We start from the raw sequence: 22,267 nt of genomic DNA on the forward strand, positions 1-22,267 counted from the left end.
CACTGCCCTACCTTGCACCTCCTTTACAACCCCATCCATGTATATATTAAACAGCCATGGAGACATCACACAACCCTGTTTCAGTCCCACATTGAGATAAAAAAACTTACTCAGCTCACCATCCACTCGCACTGTAGCCCTAGCTCCCTCATACATACTCTTCACAGCACTCAACAGTTTCCCCTCCACTCCATATATTCTTAATACCTTCCACATACCTTGCCTATCTATTCTGTCATAAGCTTTCTCCAAGTCCATGAAGGCAGCATACACTTTCCTTCCCTTCTCTAGATACTTCTCCACTAAACATCTTAGAACAAATATCCGATCTACACACCCTTTTCCCTTCCTAAATCCCCCTTGTTCTTCTCCAACTAGCTCCTCTGTCATACGTCTAACCCTATCAATGAGTATTCTACCATATATTTTACCAGTCACACTAAGTAGGCAAATACCCTTATGGTTACCACATACTTCTCTCTCCCCTTTTCCTTTGTATAAAGGAACAATTATACCTGATTTCCAGTCCTCTGGAACCCTTCCCTCTTCCCAAGCCAATCTACACAACTTCCATATCCACTCCACAACAATCTCACCCCCATACCTAAGCATTTCACCACACACTCCATCAATTCCTGGGGCCTTTCCCAGCTTAATCTTCTTCATCGCTTTCACTACTTCCGCCCTACTGATCTCTTCCTCCCTCCTCTCATCTCTTCTTCTCCCAGCCATTCCCCAACCACTTATACTCACACTGCTCTCACTCTCTACATTCAACAAATCCTCAAAGTGCTCCTTCCATCTCCTCAATTTCTCTCTCTTCTCCACCAACAATCTATTATTCCTATCTTTCACTCCACTACTATTTCTCCTTTCACACTGCCTTACTTTCTTTACCTCCTTCCAAAACAATTTGTTACTCTCCCTCCATTTCACACTCAGATTCCTCCCAAACTCTTCATCCACTTTCTTCTTACTCTCCTTCACCAGTCTCTTAACCTCCCTTCTCCTGCTCACATATACCTCTCCCTTCTCTCTCTCATCTTCTCCCCTACCTCTACTCGCTAACCATACACTATATGCCTTCTTCTTTTGTTCCACAGCACATTTCACCTCATCATTCCACCATGCTGTCCCTTGCACACCCTTGCATCTCCTCCTCACTCCACAAACCGCCTCACACGCTAAGCCTATCTCTTCCGTGAATATCTTACATACGTCTTCCACCCCTTCCATCTGCTCTAGCTCATACCTTCCCAATCTTTCTTCCACTATGCTCTTATACTCTATCATTTTCTCACTATCTTGCAATTTCTCCACTCTTCTCACAGGAGCTGCTTCCTCCTGTCTTCCCTTTCGTCTCCTCAACCACTTTCTTTGCAGCTCTACCTTGGCCATCACTAAGTGATGGTCCGAGACTCCATTCCCCCACCCTCTCCACACTCTTGCATCCAACACTTGTCTTCTCATTCGCTCATCCACACACACGTAGTCTATCATTGCCTTTCATTCAACAAGTTCACCATCCATCCTCCTCATTACTCTCCATGTATACCGGTGGATCATCTTATGTCGAAAGTAGGTGTTGGCTATTGCCAACCCCTTACAAGCACAGATGTCCACCAAAGCACTTCCATTCCCATCTACGTCAGCTGGCACACCTCACTGACCAACCACTCCATCCACTCGTACATTCCCAACTTTGCCATTCATGTCTCCAATCAACAGCACTCTCTCGCTCCTCTCAAACTTGTCCATACACACTTCTACTCCCGCCCAAAACTCATCTTTCACTCTTGCCACTCGATCCTCTGTCGGGGCATACACACATACAATCGTCCATGCTTGTATACCTACTTTCATACTCACCCATACAATCCTTGCACCCACTGTTCCATACGTACTCAAAGGTGGTTTTTGTCTCCCAACTTCCCAACTGGATGCTGGGTTAGGTTAAGTTAAATTATAAGGTATAGTTAAGCTAGGTTAAGTCAAGTTTAAACATTTAGGTTAGGACAGGCCCTAATTTCGCTGTAACCCTGACGTGTCAAACAAGTTGACAGCGGAACACAGCTTAAAACAATGGAGGAAACAGATTTAGCATGAAACGTTTATTTACCACCCAGAATTAATCCGACAAACATAAGGCTATCAGGAAGAAGAATGAAGAATGTGGAACTGAATGCTCACTTACAGGAGCACACTGATGGAAGTATATATATTTTTTTTTAATGATTAGCAAACATTTTCGTTCAGTTTCGTCCCCTAAAACTCGAAACCCATATGACTGTGAGGTAGAGTCTGTGAGACACGAGAAAGGACTTGAGAGCAGTATGCTCAGTCGGTCCTAAATGTGTTGGGAAGCACGAAACCGAACGACAAATGTGGAACTGAACACTAACAAGAACACATAGACGAAAGTATTTCTTTCTAATTAGCAAACATTTTCGTTCCATTTCATCTCCTAAAACTGCAAAACCCATTATGAGTGTGGGGTAGAACTAGGTGAGGCACGAGAAAGGATTGATAACCGTATGCTCAGTTAGTTGGAAATGTGTTGGGAAGCACAAAATCGAACAAAGAATGTGGAACTGAACGCTAACTTACAAGAACACATGGATGAAAGAGTAACTTTTCCTCTAATTAGCAAACATTTTCGTTCCATTTTATCCCTTAAAACTGCAAAATCCATGATAAGTGTGGGTAAGAACTAGGTGAGGCATGAGAAAGGACTGATAACCATATGCCCAGTTGGTCCAAAATGTGTTGGGAAGCATGAAATCAAACGAAGAATGTGGAACTGAATTCTACCTTATGAGAACGCTTTTTGTGTGTGTGTGTGTGTGTGTGTGTCTGATTAGCATGCATTGTCGTTCCATTTTGTCCCCTGAAATTGCCGAAACCCATAAATTTCGTCAAACCGTTCGGCCTTGAGTGTGCCCAGGAAGCATATTTCCAATCTGTATGTGTATTCATAAAAACCACCAGGAACCCTCAGCCAGGAACAACGCTTGCCCAGTCGTTTCAAAACTAACCACAGGTTTTTCACGAAAATATGCTCACTGTGCTTCCCAGGCAAAATTTCAGCAACCTAACCTACCCTAACCTATCCCATCTCACTAGGGCTGTTTGGCTGAGGTGGCTGGCTGTGGTACTGAGATAAATACCCATACAGAATGGAAATATGTGCCCAGGAAATGTACCCAGAGTTTAGAGGGTGACGTCATAGCGTGCGACTTTAAAATTTCGTCCCCAGGCCAGCTGACTTCCCGCATGAGCTCGAGTTTTTCCGCGTGTTCCCATGACTTGTCTCATTATGCTGACTGTGTTAGAACAAAAAAGTGTTACTCAAGGATTGAGTGTATATATATATATATATATATATATATATATATATATATATATATATACACACCGGTATATATCACCACACACACACAATCCTTCAGTAACATACACTTGATTAACAAGTTTTTGTTCTAATGAGCTCAACATAATGCGACAGGTCATATCAACATGCGGAAAAACTCAAGCTCACGCAGGTCAGATGGCCTGGCAACGAAATTTGAAAATTCACATGCAGTGACATCACCCACCAGACTCACCACAACTGGCCAGCTTACATCCACGTACCTGTCCTGGTCACACTCAAGATCGCATGGTTAGATGAAAATATATGGGTTTTTCAATTTCAGGGGACAAAATGGAATGAAAATGTATGTTACTCAGAGAAAAATTACTCTTTCATCCATGTTTTCTCATACATAAGTGTTCAGTTCCACATTCTCCATTCGATTTTGCGCTTCCCAACACATTTCGGACTGACTGAGAATACAGTGAGTCCTTGATAAATGAAAACCTGAAGTACAAAGTTTCGATGTTACGAAAGCAATGAATAAAGGACAAATTCCACAATACGAAAATATCTATCTCATCAATACGAAAAGCGATATGAAAGGAAATATGAAAAATTCAAAATGGGAGCTCGCTTGCGGCGAGGAAACGAACTAACCCCTCTCTGGTAAACAGTTTTTCACAAGCTTCTCAGCTGAGTCCATGGTTTCGGGACAATTCACCGTCAGGTCGATTTCCTATCATTTATTAACATATCAGTTTATTTAGCAAATATATCAGTTTTTGACTTATATCAGTTATAAAGGTGATGGTGGTTTATTCTTTTTATAATAAATGTAAAATATGGCATCAAATAGTTGGTATTAACAGAAAAAAATATAAATATATTGAAACGTGAATCAGGTGACGTATGATGTTTCACTTCATCCTTTAACACATGGCTACACATGAGACACTGACATTTATATAAATGCCTAAAAACCTCAAGTGAACAATCAACATACTCTAAAATTATATGAATAACTTTCATATTACGTCTACATTCCCGGCTAATCAATCAATCTCAACCGACTGCGTCCAAAAATTACTGAAGACAGCTATGAGAGACGCCAGATTATAATTCAAAGTCGACTGCAGCGAGGCAGAAGCAAGTTAATTATGGACTACAAGTGCAAATTATTAATAATATTCAAAGCCTATGCCGCTGAATGAACATAGACCTTCATAGTTCCCCATGAAATTAGTTATTACAGTATTAGTCACTTGAGTATATTTATAGAATGATGGAGAATTGTCTTGGGTGCGAATTGTCCTGATGGGGAATCGTCCATGTTTTGATGGTGAATTGACTTCATGGCAAATTGACCCAGAACTGACTCCACGTCCCTCCTTGCAGCTTTGCAGTATGTGAGGATATTTTCGCAGCTCTACACCTTTTCATACCGTTTAGACATGCCTCCCAAGCGCCTTGCATCATCTCCAGCACTGGGAAAGCCCGCTGCAAATAAGAAGCAGCACCATACTCTAACTCTGGAGAGGAAATTGGAAATTATAAGACGCCATGAGGAGGGGAAGAAGTCTCGGAGATTAGGCATGCTTTAGGTCTTGCAGCTTCCACCACTGGGACTGTGACCAAGAAAATGGAGATGTACAAGAAAATGGCCACCTCGTTCTCTACATCTACAGGTATTACTTACTGCTACAGGTATTACTTACTTCAAAATAGGAGGGGTAAAGTTTAGGTGGGGGGTCTGACGGGGTCCTGGGACGCATCCCCCCATTTCTATGAATATTTCAATGGAGAAAATCGTTCCGATGTATGAAATTTCGGATTACGAAAGATTTTTGTCCCTATTCCTTTCGCATATTGAACTCACTGTATGGCTATCAGTCCTTTCTCGCCTCTCACCGACTTTACCCCACATTCATACGAGTTTCACAATTACAGGAGACGAAATGGAACAAAAATATTTGCTAATCAGAAAAAATTACTCTTTCATTCATGCGTTCTCGTAACTAATGTTTAGCTCCACATTTTTTGTTCAATTTTCCGCTTCCCAACATGTTTCGGACTGAGCATACGGCTATCAGTCCTTTCTTGTGTCACACCGAGTTCTACCCACGCTGTGCAGCAAGATTTTTTTTGTGTCTGAACATAGAGCGAGCATATTAACTCTTACTCATGCCATGCGACCAGCCACAGCCACCCAGAAAGCGACGCATCTTCACGTATGCCCAAAAGTGAGATAGTAAAAAAGTTAGAGCAGGGATAGAGGCTGGTAGAAATTATGACCAGAAGTATGAGATAGTAAAGGAGTTAGAGAAGGAAAAGTGGCAGGTAGAAATGACAATAAAGCATGGCATGAATAAAAGAACCATCTGAATGATTTGACAGGACAGGGAAAAGATAAAGATGATCATGCGTGAGAACCCTGGTGATGCGAACCTGACGGCAGTGAAAGTTCAAAATGTCCTGAAGCTGATTGAGAAGCTTATATGGCATTATGTGGAGCATCACAAAAAGAAAAACTAGCCATATGCTCAGTTGGTCTGAAATGTGTCGGGAAGTGTGAAATCGAACGAAAAAATGTGAAATTAAACACTAACTTATGAGAACACATGGATGAAAGAAAAATTTTTTTCTGATCAGCAAACATTTTCATTCCATTTCATCCCCTAAAACTGCAATACCCATAAATTTTTGTCTAACCATACGACCTAACGTCCCTACTGAAGGTTGCATGACATAACAGAGGGCGAAACTTTATGACAACAATAACACTGGGGGTGAGGGAGGGGGGAGGAGTGCCGGGAAGCTACGCATCAACAACACAAGGGTACCCAGCCCAGCTTTTGCTTTTGTTAATGCAGTTTCTAATATCAATGATGCTCTTAATTACAACAGTTATACATTTTTCGGTGTTTTACTTCACTGTTGGTATAAGCAGGGGTAATTTTTGTGGGGTAAGGTGGTAAGAAGGGGTAAAAGTGAGAGTTTTGGAAAGTCACCAGAACACGTACTGTTATACATGCCAAAAAACTGTTTGAGTGACGCAGGTTTGAGTTGTACGGTCCTTGTCCAGTCTCCATTGTCCGCTTTACTCGAAGATTGAGTGTACATACAGTAGTCCCTCATTATCTAACGTAATAGAGCCAAAGGCATGTCCGGGTATTGGCAATGTCCGGATAATGAACAATATCTCCCCTACTATACCCAGACCATACCTATACCCAACCTCTAACCTATACCTAATCTACCTCTGCTTAATTGGCGGTGTTTTCCGGTCGTTCTCCAATATTTAGACATCAAAACACACATGAGAATATCCAAAGTAATGCTTAATACCAAGAAAACCAGAAAAAAAAAAAAACACCGACAACCAAAAATCACCTACCTATACACTATTGTATGTACAGTCAAAGATAAAAGTCGTGCCGTGAAACTTTGGGAAAATATCTGCTGACAGACTGTAGTTTTGGAGCGGTCTGCTTTGTGTTGAATGATCAGTTGGTAGCACTGACCTGAGTTGCCATTTGCTCCAGGTGACCAGCCTGTGGATGCCAGCATATAAGTTTTTTGTAACTTACCGAAACTAATTACATAATTGTTCTTTGTGGTATGTGGGGGCGCTCACAATCCACTCAGTTGATGTAGTGCTGCTGTCGAGTTTCTGCCCTTTCCTCTCCTCCATGCTTCTTTCCTTCCATCCTCTTCTGTCTTCCTTTCCTTCATTCTTTCCTTGTCCTTCTGCCTACGGGTAACTTTAAACTCCCTCTTCTGTCTTTCTTTCCTTCATTCTTTCCTCTTCCTTCTGCCTGTGGGTGACTCTACACTGAGTGACAAGCCAAATGGTTTCCTGTACACCAGGAAACCATTTACCACGCTGGGTGGTAACCATATAACCAAATTTTGGCGCCTGGTGGTTTAGTGGGTAATTATTGCACTCCAATCAGATTGAGCCGGTGAAGGTTTATATCCAAGGGGTGGTTGGGGTTTATTGCTCATGTAATGCCACTCAGGGATGAGTGAGGCTCATCACTCTCATCTTAAATGTCAGGACCAACTGCCTAGCCCCAGGTTCCTACGCTCCTCTGTGGGGCGACATAGGATTGGATGATGATGATGATGATTAAATCTTTCTGACTGCTGTTTTTATTCAGTACTGATGAAGCATTTCTCATCTTTTATTTTTATGCCACCATTATGAACATCACAATTCAGTTAGCTTAATTGGTGTTTGGAAGTCAGTTCTCCATCTTTATTAACTGTAAATTAGCTAATCAAGTTGATAATTATGACCTGGGACATTATTTAAGTGTTGTAAAACAAAATTCACTATAGTATTCAACACATGAGAACAGAGTTATTCTATTATGATAATTGATATTTTTTTCTTTTAGAGTGGCTGGCAAACTGAATCCCACAGATGAGTTCGAACACATAAACCAGACGACCGAACTCTATGCACAACTGTTTATGTGCTTCATTCTAGGTGCACTTCGTTTCTTACAGCGTAAGCACTGCTTGCGGGTGCTGCTTCCATTGTTGTGATTATTTCCTGGTCCTACGGTGTTGTGGTAAAATGAGAATGACCTGAGCGATGATGGTTCTCCATTGTGCCTTCCTCCTGAAATCCTAATCCACCTTTCTATGGTTATGCCTATACCAAATGTTTGAGCTTTCTGTTCAGAATTTGTTTCCCATATACAGTATAAAGGAAGATCATGACATCTCTCATATTCCTATTAGTTGGATGCATGTTGCTTGACCTCTCCATACCATGGTATAGTAGGTCTGCTAGATGTTTTGTGGTAAGATATAAGATGAAATGTCAGGTGATCATCGCCTAACTGTTGGCATTTCATCTCTCATACAAAGTTCTGAATCAGCAATTCTTGCGAGTCGATGTTAAGGCTTCGGAGTTTCATGGGTTCATTCATACCATTATCCCATCAGCAGCAGATGTGAAGCCTGACGAAGTCAGGCTAGCCAACCACGAACATGTAACCGTGGTAGAGCTTTCGTAATGTTTCAAGTGTTGCACTTAATCTTCGGACAAAACCATGACACGACTTTTGTCTTTGACTGTACAGTACCCCTCTTAATTTTGGCACTGTTTTCAGGTGAATCTGCCATATTTAGACACCAAAACAAACAAGAATATCAAAAGTAATACTAACCACCAAGAAAGACAAGAAAAAAAAATACTGAAAACCAAAAAACACCCTACCTATACACTACTGTATGTATAGTACCCCTCCTAATTTTGGCACTCTTTTTAGGTCAATCTGCCTTATTTAGACATTGAAACACACATAGGAATATCTAACGTAATGCTAAACACCAAGAAAACCATTAAAAAAAAAAAAAACTGAAAACCAGAAAACACCCTCCCTATACACTACTGTATGTACAGTACCCCTAATTTTGGCACTGTTTTCAGGTCAATCTGCCATCTTTAGACATCAAAACACACATAGGATTATACAGTACATATTAATGCTAACCACCAAGAAAACAATGCATAAACAACAAACATCCACAAAAAGAAACTCAGGACAGTTGAAAAATCAGTTATCTGACACTAGTGATAACTGTTCCAGGGCCACAAACAAATTCCATGGCCAAATGTGCCACCAGTTAAATTGGTATAAATGGTAAACCATCATCTTTGCTGGTGTATTTAAGATAAGCTAATAAAAACAAAGAAAAATGATGAGTAAAAGTGCAGAAATGCAGTGAGAATAAATGGTGTTCAAGAGTAAAACTTGTCTTCATATAATTTCCCACCATCCTAGCACAAAGTTCTGCCATGACCTTCCAAGAGTTAAGCACATGTCTAGATGCAGAATTTCATGAGCTTTCTCGTGGCCACTTCGGAAGTTTGCTGTGACCAATAGTATTCGAAAGTCACAAAAAAATTTTAAAACTCATGCATCAGTGCTATCAGCAGCACAAAGGAGGGGAAGGAGTGAGGGGGGAGCCGGGATTGTATGGAGGAGGGATGGGATGGGTGGAAAAGCGAGGCTGTGGGCAGTATTTTCACCCTTCCGTCACGAGGTGGACGGGCACTTTTACCGTACATTTACTTGTGGCTTGTGGTCTGTCATTCGCATGGTGGCCATTCGAAAACAAAACTCCTGGTGACCAGACGACTTTGGGATGTTCAGTAGAGAGGTGGACAACCACTGTCACCTAACATGTACCATACTCATGGCCTGTGGTCCATGTTTGATGCATGGTGGCAACTGGGAAAGACTTAGCCCGGAGGCTGCATGACTTTCAACATTCGGTGGGGATGTGTACGGACGTTTTGGCACTGCCTGTAGGTTACAGTCATATTACTAGGGTGCTGGAGATTCGTTGGGAGGGATCGGACCAGGGTGTAACTTTGACCATTCAGTACAGGGGCAGACGGGCATTTTAGCTCTGGTAGTGGGTTATGGCCTAATTCCCACTCACGGCTCAAGTGCAGCGGCCATGATGCTGAATGTGTGAACATGATGGCTAGCCAACCGAAGTTCTCGGGAAATTTTATGTCTGGATGATAGCAAATAAAGTCGGATAACAGTTTAATAGAACCATGGTCCAGTATCTGGATAATGAACAGGTCTGGATATTGCACTCTGGGATAAATGAGGGGTTACTGTATATACTGTATACAGTAATCCCTCAATAATCCGACGTAATAGAGCCAAAGACATGTCTGGAAAGTGGATCCATCCGGATAACGTACTTCTCCCCAGGCCCCCCTTCGCATCTTCCTCACGTGTAGGGAGACTTCCCATATACAGCTCTTCTCAACAAGGTGGAGTTGACGGCCTTTCATCTCATTAACTCTCCTCTTCTTACTGGCTCCCTTCAACCTCAATCTCTTTGCCACACTGCTGCATCTTTATCTCTTTCCTATCACTATTTCAATGGTCACTGCTCCCCTGAACAGTCTGCCTGCATCCCTTCACCTCTACGATGGGTGTGTAGTACCCATCTAGCAACAAACTCTCATCCCTTTCCTGTCCAACTCTCTAACGCAAGGGTTAACTGTTACTCCCAGTTCTTCATTTATGCAACAGGTCAACTCTGAAACTGTCTCCCTCTGTCTGTATTTCCTATTTCCTATGATCCCCAATCCCCAGCCTTTCAAATGCAGTGTGCTCAGGCATCACAAAATGAACGGATTTTGAATTTGGCTCTCTGTTGCATTGTTTTGTTTTTCCTGCCTGTGGAGCATATGCCGATATAAATGCAAACATAATTCCACTGAACAAAATTTTCACTATTATCCTTTCACTGACTCTCATTACATTCATGACATATTCCATCCATTTCTCCTTAACCAACACACTCAAACCACCATATCCATCTGCCCTACCCTGCCAAAACAAACTGTAATTCAATCCCTCCCGGCAATCATTCTGGCTGATCCTCCCCTACACCTGACTTCCTGCACACATCCCACATCCATCCACCTCCTGCTAAATGCGTCAACTACTTCCCCTGCTCTATCCCTCAAACTTCCCACATTCCATGATGCCACTCTGATCCCCTTAGGTGATTTAGTTTCCTCAGGCTTGCTTAGAATTTTTCTTTCTTTCTTGTCATAATTTGCTAAGAATAAATAATGGGGTAGAAACATACCACAGGCCCAACCCACCCACACTGTCCCAGGCCCAGGCATTGGATCTGAGACTCATAGCCAGCGGTTGTGACTACTGGCTGTGGCAGTGTTCTCAGGGCACCCCACCTGGACAGCTACAGGGACACCCTCCAAGTGCCCCTTGGCACTGTAACTGCTCCACCATTATACACCCATTGATAGGGTAGCCTCCTGGGGTGCTACTCACAGGTTCGGGCCCCTCTCTATTGGGAGGACACGACAGTCTGGGAATTGCAATGCCCTGTACCCTATAGCACAGATTTTGAACCCCATCCCATCCCAGCACCAAGATCTATGCTTGCGGAGCCCACGTCATGCCTCCCCACAATAGGTACACCATTAGGTAGTGGGGGCAAAGTTTTCCGGCCACATGCCTGTGCTGGTGTCAATGTCTGTGACGTAGTAGGATATGTCATGTCATATGTAAAGTGCATGTAGAGTAGTGCATGAGATAGTCAGAGGAAAGTGTTTGGGAGAGTATGCTAGTCTACTCTCCATGTTAGTGTCAATCTGAAAAGGTCTGCAATGGGGGATGGTCTAGTAGCCTGTGAAATGGGAGCTCCAGCTCTCCCTGTCATCAGCATTCCCAGTCCCCTTGAGAGTACCACTCTGATCAGGTGATGCTACAGCCTTCAAGGACCACACACAAGGTCTGTCCAAAAAGAAACAGAACTTTTTAAACAGCACACCAATTAGCAGCCATATTGTGATTGCGATGGGAGTGTTGTACACCAGCGACTTTGAGCTTTAGTCTAACACTAACCACATCATGCCACACCACTTACTTATTGAGGAACACGCGACTGAGCGAATGTGTGTTTGTTGAACTCGGTGAATTTTTTCTATCTCTTCTATCGCCTGAAACTGGTGACCTTTCAGGGTGGATTTCAAATTGGGGTGGGGGGTGGGGGACTCTGTAAGGGCCAAATCCAGACAGTAGGGTGGCTGGGGGACCACAGTCATCTCATGCTCAGCAAAAAGTCACAGATAAGGCAAGATGCATCAGCAAGCACACTGTCATGGTGCAGCATCCAGGGTTTCTTTGTTCACGCCTCAGACCTCTTCCTTTGCACTGCCTCCATCAAACGCTTCAGGATGTTCAAGTAAAGTTCTTTACTGACTGTCTGACCATGTGGAACAAATTCATAACGAACAACACCCTTCCAATAAAAAAAAGGTGATCAACATCACCTCACGTTTGAGCGACTGACGTGCTTTTCTCTCTCTCTCTCTCTCTCTCTCTCTCTGGGGGGGGGGTTCATGGTAATGACATTTCAACCCACTGCAACATTGTAGCTGCACATCCACATTTCATCACCTGTTACAACATTTTTCAAAAAGCATGTTTTGGGTGACCGCCTGGGAACACCTGATGCTGTTGGCATCCCTACGTGTCAAGTGGGGTTGGTGGAGGATTAGTGCCCCTCCCTGTAAAACAATTAACTCTAAGCCCTTGGCCACCCCATTTGGGATATATGGCGTCTGGCAATGGATGGATGAATGGATGTTTTCCCAATATGAAACAGAATTTTACACATACGCACTGTTCTTCAAGGTCTTTCCTTGTTCAACTTGCAACAAATCGCCATGTGCACTAAACACATGTTCCCTCAAACATGTGTACCTCAACGACTAACTGACATGGTGTGATGCAGCTAACATTAGACTAAAGCTCAAAGTTGCCAGTGCATAGCACGCTCTTTGTGATCATGATATGGCAGCTAGTTGGTGAGCTGTTTAAAAAGTTTAGATTCTTCTTGGACAGACCTCGCACAAGACATCTTCAGGCAATGAACTTTGGTGAAAGCTTTGCCATTGCACTTCACATCTCAAAGGCTTTCAATCAAGTCTGGCATTTACAAACTGCCCTCTTACGGTTTCTATCCTTCTATCTGTGCCTTCATATATAGCTTCCTTTCTGGTTGTTCTACAGCCACTGTTGTAGACGACCATCGTTCTTCTCCTAGATCTATCAGCAGTGGTGTTCCTTAGGGCTCTGTCCTATCACCAACTCTTCTTTCATTCATCAATGACCTTCTAAGCTGTACATCTAACCCTAGCCACTTGTACGCTGATGATTCCACCCTTCACCTTTCCATTCGGTTCCCACAATGCCTATCTCTGCAGTTACTTCAACAAGCAAGGGATGAGGCTATGGCACACCTGATGTCTGACTGGGGTAAAAATAATCTTGTTGTTTTTAACACATCAAAAACTCAGTTTCTGCACCTATAAACCTGACAAAATCTTCCACAGGAGTACTTACTAATGTTTAATAATATCCAGCTGAATCCTGCATCATCCTTGAACATGCTTGGGGTTTCATTCACTCGGGACTTATCTTGGACAAATCATATTGCATCTCTTGTAAAATCTGCTTCCAAGAGATTGGGTGTGCTACGCCAACTCTGTACCTTCTTTACCCCTGCACAGTTGTTGACTATATACACAGGTTTTATTCACTCCAGTGTAAGAGTACAACTCTCATGTGTGGGGAGGTTCCCCACATACAGCTCTTCTCAATAGGGTGGAGTCAAAGGCTTTTCATCTCATTAACCTGCCCTGTCCCGACCGATTTTCAACTAACAACTCCCCCCAATCCCAACCAATTTTGGAAAATAAATTTTTTGGCTCAAACATCCGCTTCTGGTGAGAAACATCAAAAATTCATAGAGAAATCGCTCACCTGAGGTTTAAAATACTCGATACAGGTAGCAGTACTCCTTATCTTACTGGGCTTTCTATTAGGCTCACTCCAAAGAAAATGAGTTCTATGGGAGGGTAACTATTCCAAACCACTCATAAACGGTATTTATTTATTTATTTGGTATGAATTTATATGTAGTAAGAGAGTACAGTATATTGGTTTTCACACAGTAATATAGGCAATATAAGCATTGTTTCACTCACCAAACACATCAACATATCTGTCCTTTTTTGGTGACATTACCTGATCATCATTTCTGACTGTTTCTTCCTCTAATGCTACGTAAATACATTGTTATCGATTGGGGAATCACTCTGGCCCTGAATTTCGTACCGTGGCACGACATGTCTTTACTGGCCAGGTCACTGGTAACAGGTGAATTGCCGAGACAATGGTGTGGGGGGGGGGGTCATGCTCGGTAAGGCACTGTCCCTGCCTAGCATCTTGTAGGGGAAAGTGTCCCGTGTATACGTACCAAAAATCACCCGCGAAAATTGAAAATTGTGCAAATTAGGGACCTTGCAATTAATGCGTGTTTATATACGTCAACGGGACTGACAGTGACAAAACGTGTGGACATATATATATGTCAACGGGACGCGGTGGGTTAACTCTCCTCCTCTTGCTGGCTCCCTTCAACCTCTGTCTCTTCACCGCACTGTTGTGTCTTTATCTCTTTTCTATTGCTACTTCAATGGTCACTGCTCCCCTGAACAGTCTACTTGCATCCCTCCACCTCTATGATGGGTGCATTGCACTCGTCTAGCAACAGACTCTCATCCCTTCCTGTCCAACTCTCTAATGCAAGAGTTAACCGTTACTCCCAGTCCTTCATTTATGCAACAGGTCAACTCTGGAAATGTCTCCCTCTGTCTGTATTTCCTACTTCCTATGATCCCTAGTCTTTCATACGCAGTGTGTCCAGGCATCTCAAAATGAACGGATCTTGAATTTGGCTCTCTTTTGCGGTTTTTGTTTTTTTCTCTCGAAAGGAACGGTTTGCGGGCTCCTGGCCATTGGTTCCTTCTTTCTTGCATTTAAAAAAAAAAAAAAAAAAAAAAAAAAAATCAAACACACTCAGACACTTACCAGGACAGAATTTGCACAACAGAAACATACTCTCCCAACTCTACAAACAATATATTAAATTAGCGATGTCCCATGCCTCCCCAGCACGGGCCTCTATCGTATCAAATACAATACCCACAACAACACCTTGCAGACCATACGGAACAACACCCTAAACATAATACCTAGCTACACAAAAACCAACTCCCAGAGCTCATTTATGCTTTGAAACTAAAGCCCTCTCTGTTAGAAAATATCCTGATATGAGAGGCACATAATTCTATCCAGCAGCCTGTGACAACATACAACACCTCATCAAATAACAATGCCACACGACACAATTAGGCACAAAACAATCACCACACAAACATTATCAGAATTTCTCTGAAAACATCCCATCTCCAGACATTCTAACACTAGGAATGAAAACACACCTACAAACTCATTATACACACAAAGCATTATAACATCCCAATCAGAATACTAAACTACAAGACCCCCTCCCAACATCTACCCATCAGAGACCTTAAACAGAACTGATTGGGTTCACTCAGCTAGGCTACGAACAGGATATTACCTTGCCCCATACTGTGACACAGACTAAACATCCACGGTGTAAGGAACCTGTGGGATGACCCCATTGAGACACTTCCTAACCTGCACCTGATGGGTATCCTCAGCCAGGCAGACTGAGGTTAAGCAACAACAACAACAATGCAGTCATTCACTCACTGCCTCCTTATATCCATTCCATGGTATTTCACTACATCTTCTCCATACCTTGTTCCATGTTGCCTTTTTTTGGTTTCATGTGTCTTCCTATCTCTATAATTAAACCAATCCTTTTTTCCTCTCGGTATTAATAACAAACTGTGGGACATGTCTACTGATATCCTCTCCATTTATTTTCATAAAAATTTCATACTTCTCAGAGACAGTGCTTTTCATTTCCATTTCCTGACAGTGGACCCTAACTTAAAACCCTCTGCTCTCAATATTCTCACATGAAGGGGTAGTGTATTGTAACAATATACACAAGCACTGGATCTGAAAGAATACTTTTTCAGATAAAAAAAAAAGTTAGCCTACCTGTGAATAGAAAGCCAAGCCCCATGCCTAAGGCAGCTGTTGTAAGGAAGGTCCACCAGAAGGCAGTAGGGACAGTGAAAGGCAGAACTGTTACTGATACTGCCACCCACACCAGACTAACAAACATGAGGAACTGACGGTTGTACACCTCAAACAGCACTGATCCTGTGAAGGATAAAGAACATGATAGTTTTAATCCTATAAATCCTTTACATATAGCTGTGGTCAGCAATTATCATCCATCATCCTCTTTGTCCCAGTGTCCAATTCACTTCCTTCTGCCAGATCAATGTGGGGTGGGTGGGGGAGGGGAGGCAGGTAACAGCTCAGAGGAGGAGAGACAGGATGATGTGGAAGGGAGGTAGGGAGAATCATGGAAGCAAGGTTGTCAACCCCTTCACTACAAAACCTTTTTCTTTTTCATTCTTGACATCTCCACATGGCATTATTCAGCAAAGGAGAGACTTATCCACCTGGAAGGTGGATCATTAATTCAATACCAATGATCCAATCTATGTTGAAAAAAATAATTTTATGGTGGAGACATTATATGAAAAATGTGACACAGGACCAAGAGGCTTCACTGGGAATCATAATGATGTGCTCAACCCTCCTTTAAAGTGAGAGGAAAACAATAATGATATGGTTGTTAATACAACATTACATCCGTATTCAAGTGACAAGATATCCAGGTTTGATGTCAAAATATTTCAGTGATCTTTTTGTTGTTCCTGATTAACCTTCATATGTCTGGCCAAGCAGACCCATCAACCACAGGTAAGCATCTGCTTCTGTAAAACCATCCTACTGGTACAATACAATACCTGTACACCAATACCCCGATAACCATCAGTGCTGCGTACCAGTGGGAGTGTTTGGTCAATGAGTATGTCAGATATCAAAGCAATTTTCCTCTTAATATACTGAAGAAAAGCCAGAGATGCATTCCATCCCCAAACCCAAACTCTTATATACCTTAATCAACAAAGAATGACACAGAAACACCAAAGATAATGTTATTATCCTCATAAATAATCTATCCATCTATTGCCAGATGCCATACTCCCATAAGGGGTGGCCATTTGACTTTGAGTTAGTTGTTTTACGGGGAGGGGCACTAACCCTCCACCAACCCACTTGTTGACACGTAGGGAACACGTATGGTTTGGTTATATGGTTACCACCCAGCGTTGTAAATGGTTCTTTGACTTACAGGAAACCATTTGGCTTGTCACTCAATGTAAAGCCACCTGTAAAGGAAAGAAGAGCAGTAAGAAGTGACAGGAAAGATGGGAGAAATAGGAAGAGAGGAGGACAGGCAGAGAAAAAGAATGATAAAGGCTAAGAAAGCAGTAGGCAGCACTACATATATAATACCACTGCAAAAAAATGAGACATCGAACATCACATGCAGGAAAGTATTCAGGCCAACAGACACAGCAGGAGTGGGAAAGTGGACGAGCTAGCCAGGCAGGTGGGGGTCAGGGAGGGTGGGGGGATGGGGAGGGGGACACACAGGGGTGGGGAAGTGTGGGGGGATGAGGAGGGAGACAAACATTGGTGGGAGAGAGTGGGAGGGATGGGGAGCGAGACAAGCAGGTGTGCAGGAGGGCAGGGGGACTGGGAGGGAGACAAGATAGCCCAACTGCCCTACTACCACCCCCATCTCTCTCTCTCTCTCTCTCTCTCTCTCTCTCACACACACACACACACACACACACACAGATGGATATAAACATAATGGATAACATGCATCTGCAGGAAGGATCCAGAAAATTTAACATAATTGTAGTATACAGAATGAAATCCCATCTCTAAACTACCTATCTATCTATCTATTGCCAGACGCTTTAATCCCTTACGGGGTGGCCACAAACAAATTGCCTCCACGTCGCCCTGACCCTCGCCATTTCACTGCCTTGCTCCCAACTCACACCCCCGTCTCTCATATACCTCACCACTCCATCCCTCCACCTCATTCTCAGCCTCCCCCTCCCTCTCCCCGCCTCCACCTCACTCAGATACACTCTCCTCATCAGTCTCTCATCCTCCATCCTCTCCACATGGCCAAACCATCTCAGTGTGTTCCTCCTAATGCTTCCTATCACATCCATATCCACACCACAACACTCCTTTATACCCTCATTTGTCAGCCTGTCTGTGATTAAAGTTAAAGACAGAGAGGTTCACCTGTAAAACTGAAACATTTGGATGCTCTTTGGGAGCTGTGGGGAAAAAAAAAAAAAAAAAAAAAAAAAAAAAAAAAAAAGGCAGATGAGAGAGGCAGAGTGGAGCGGCATATGGTTGATGAGAGTGGTGATTTTGGGGGATCTGATTATCAAACCGACTTGTGTGAGCTGATAAAGGCATTAATGATTAGAATTTCAAAGATGGAAGCAGTAATCAAGAATATGACAAGTGACAGCTTAAAGACAAAGAGAGGTGAAACAAAAGATGGGTAGAAGCTGAGTACAGCGACCTGGTTATGGAGATTGAGGTATTGCGGGAGGCATGGGAGAAAGAGAAGAGACATATTGACAAAATAGATATAATTATGGGAGAGTGGATTTCGACTCCATAAGATAATATTTCAGAAATGTGGACTGGAGCAAAATGTAGTGTGTGAAAAATACCCAGAAGAAATATAATATCTTTATGAAAATATATGAGGAGGGAGTCAGAAACCATGTTCCTAAAGTTGCTGCAAAAAGGGACGACAGAAAGAAAGAGTAGTTTAATAAAAGATGTAGGGAGGCACTTGAAATTAGGAATCAAGCATAGAACCAAGTAAGAAAAAGATATACAGAAAAATCTTGGAAAGGGTGCAGAGACGAATATGTAAAAGTAAGACGGGAGGACAAACAAAAATGCGGGAAGGATATAATTAATAAAAGCAAGAAAGAACCCCAGCCATTCTAAAGGTCTGTTAATAGTAAAATGAGAACAATGAAAAGCATAGTGAGATTGAGAGATGGAGATGTAATATATGAAAAAGAAGAGGAAATGTGTAACATAATGAATGATATATTGCAGTTGGAATTTGTAACAGAAAAGGAATTCCTAGAACCTGTAACAGAGATACAGCTCCTGAAACTGGAAACAATAGTAGATGAGAAAAATGAGATACTTCAGTTGATGAAGGATACGGATGTGAGAAAAGCAATGAGACCAGATGAAGCAGCTGGTTGAATCTTGAAAGAATGTGCAGACCAGTTACTGAGGCCTACCTATGATATTCTAAGGTTTTCCATAGAAAGTGGGCAGCTACCTGCTGAATGGAAAAAAGCAAATACAGTTCCAATTTATATAAGTGGTGAAAGGGAGGATCCGCTTGACTATAGACTGGTCTCTCTCACTAGTTTGGTCTGCAAACTATGTGAACATGTCATTTGAAAAAGATGGATAAAATTCCTTGAAGGGCATATGGTAATAACATCCAAGCAATTTGGATTCAGAGAAGGGTCATCTTGTGTTACAAACTTGTTGAGCTTCTACAGAAAGTGACAGACAATGTTCAAGGAAGGGAAGGACAGGTAGACTATATTTACCAGGATTTAAAGAAAGCTTTTGACAGAGTGCCACATAGAAGATTATTATGGAATCTGAAAACCTATGCAAGTGTACATGGAAAACTGTTGAAATGGATAGAAAATTATTTGATAGGAAGATAAATGAAAACCATACTAAGAGACAAGTTTTCCAAGTAGAAAAGGATAATTAGTGGAGTGCAAAGGGTTTGGTGTTGGCCCTAATCATGTTCTTGATAGACATAAATGACATGCCTGAGGGGCTGAGTCCTTATAAGAGTTTACTTGCTAATGATGCAAATATTATGAAACATATTAACCCTTAGCTAGTGGCAGCAGTTGCTGAGAAACACCTAAAAAAAAAAAAAAAAAAAAAAAAAAAAAAAAAAATCATCTTTATACAGATCCCCCCAACCCCAGGATTGGAACATATGTATAGTTACATTGCATTATGTAAGGTTTTAATATAATCTACATATAAACTCTACCACATGTAAGGTTTTAACATTATATATAGATGCTACTGCACATAAGTTTTTAACTTAAACTATATATAGACTCTACCACATGTAAGGGTTTAACATAATCTGTATATAGATTCTACCACATATGAGGTTTTAACATTATCTACATACAGTACTGACTCTACCACAATGTGGAACTGTTGCTATATTTTATTAACATAACAAAAAGGGTGTTGCAAGCATCTAGTTGGTGGAGTGGTATGAGTAGACTGTAGGCTTCTTTACTAAGCCTTGTAAAAGGACCAAATCTAAAAAGGCATACACCTCCCCAACATTAGTTTCCTTCCACATCAGCTCTCTACTCTTTCTCATAATTTCCTCCTTCCTTCTTCTTTTCTTCACAGACTTTGGCAGCATATTGGATTGTTTCTCTCACTGTATGTTCAATGATATCCCTGTCTACTAAGGTCCTGAAGATTTTGCAAAACTACTTTGACCCCTGTGTCTCCATTAATCGGCAATTGTTCTCTACTAACTGCAGAATGACTCAACCACCTAAATGGAGCACTGTCATCACTGTCATTAACTTCTGAACTTGACAGATTATCATCTGGCTCTTCTGCAATCTCACGCTGTGATTCATCACCACTATCAGTGTCATCACCATCACTATCTGATGTAGAATTGCTACTGTACTAATAACATCAATGAAATCAACATCTAAATCCTGACCTAGAATAACTAGTATCTCATCATCACTAATGATCCTCCTTGAGACCAAAAACAAGTTTAAAGCCAATCTAAATGGCCTAACAGCTGTCAAGGAAGCTAACCTAAGCCTAACACCTGTATAAAACTCACTAAAACCAACAAATAAAATCTGAAAATCATCAAATATAAGTCTGGAAAAAATCAAGCTTAGTGAGCTGTACCCCAAAATAATAATGTTCACCCCACCTATGGCTAAAACACATTAATCTACGTCTAAAAACAGTTCATAAATCAACGTGAACACACAATTTTAGTCTAAGATATCATGAAAATCTACAGCAGCAGACTGTAGCACCAGTCGAGCAGGGCAGTACTCCCAAGGTGGATGGAAAGCTGATGACAGGGAGAGCTGGAGCTCCCATTTCATCAGCCCTCGGGACTAGTTCCCGACCATCCTCCCTTGCTGAACTTTTTCAGTGTCTCAGTAACACAGTGAGTAGGCCAGCATGCTCTCCAATACAAATTTGTCTAACTACCAACACCAAACTACATGCACAGTACACACTGCACTTCTTTTTCCAAAATTCAAAAATCATGGCATCACAACACAGCCTTGAAGTCCCCAGGGAGGGGGGGGACCATAAATGCCCCCACCTTCCGCCCCTCATCCAGTGACGACTCGAGCTGCCTGGAACCACTGTCTGACTCAATTCTTCATTTCTGCAACATTCGTTGCCTTTCCTCCAACTTTCGCTCTGTTGAGCACCACTTCTCCTCCTCTAAACCTCACCTTCTTTTTCTAACGGAGACTCAGCTGTCTGAGGCAACTGACAGCAAACCCTTTTCTGTATCCTCCTACTTTCTCTATACTCATTTCAAAGCCAAAGGTGGCTGTTGTGTATATATATGCAATGACTTATCTTGCTCTCGTGTTCCTGAACTTGATTCTTCTGAATTCTCTACACTCTGGCTTCGGCTTTCCTGTCATTCTCTGACTAAATATATCAGCGCTGTTTACTTATCCCCTAATTCGACTATCAAAAATTCTTTGACTATCTTACTTCGACGATGGAATACATTCTATCCTTTTCTCTTTTCTCTGAAATCTCCATTCTAGGAGATTTCAATGTTCACCACCACCTTTGGCTCTCCTCTCCTTTCACTGATCCACCTGGTGAACAAGCCTACACTATTTCTACCCTTAATGACCTAGAGCAGCCTGTACAGCACACTACACGTATCCCTGACCGCCCTAGAGAGAGCTCCAACATACTTGACCTCTTCCTTACAACTAATCCTTCTGCTTACAATGATAATCTTTTCTCTCCGTTGGGCTCCTCCGATCACAACCTTATCACCTTAACCTGTCCTATCGCTCTGGTACGGCCTGTGGACCCTCCAAAGAAACGTCATCTGTGGCACTTTGGAGCCGTGGACTGGGAAACCCTCAGGCAGTACTTCTTTGATTTTCCCTGGAATGATTATTGCTTCCATGGCCGGAAGCCATCTGCGTGTGCCTTGCGCATTACGGAGGTTATTCTCTCAAGCACGGAAGCATACATTCCTATCTCATATCCTTTGACTAATGCAAGAAAGCCTTGGTTTAATCACGCTTGTTCTAATGCTGTCTGCAACAAGGAGAGGGCCTATAAAAGGTACCAGAGCCAACCCACCCACACATATCCTTTA

The 22,267-nt window shown here is 42.2% G+C and overlaps 1 protein-coding gene across 1 annotated transcript in view; it reads right to left on the reverse strand.

Annotated features, from left to right (window-relative positions):
- Positions 1-22,267, reverse strand: part of LOC145413410 (uncharacterized) — a 42,929-nt gene that overhangs the window by 15,841 nt on the left and 4,821 nt on the right. The window contains 2 exon segments of the mRNA XM_080283096.1: positions 15,877-16,041; positions 20,331-20,562. Of these exon segments, the coding sequence (XP_080139222.1) occupies positions 15,877-16,041; positions 20,331-20,562 (397 nt within the window).

This window comes from Coenobita brevimanus, chromosome 96 (assembly GCF_032717465.1).
Source record: "Coenobita brevimanus isolate Jiangsu-jjx chromosome 96, ASM3271746v2, whole genome shotgun sequence".
NCBI lineage: Eukaryota > Metazoa > Arthropoda > Malacostraca > Decapoda > Coenobitidae > Coenobita > Coenobita brevimanus.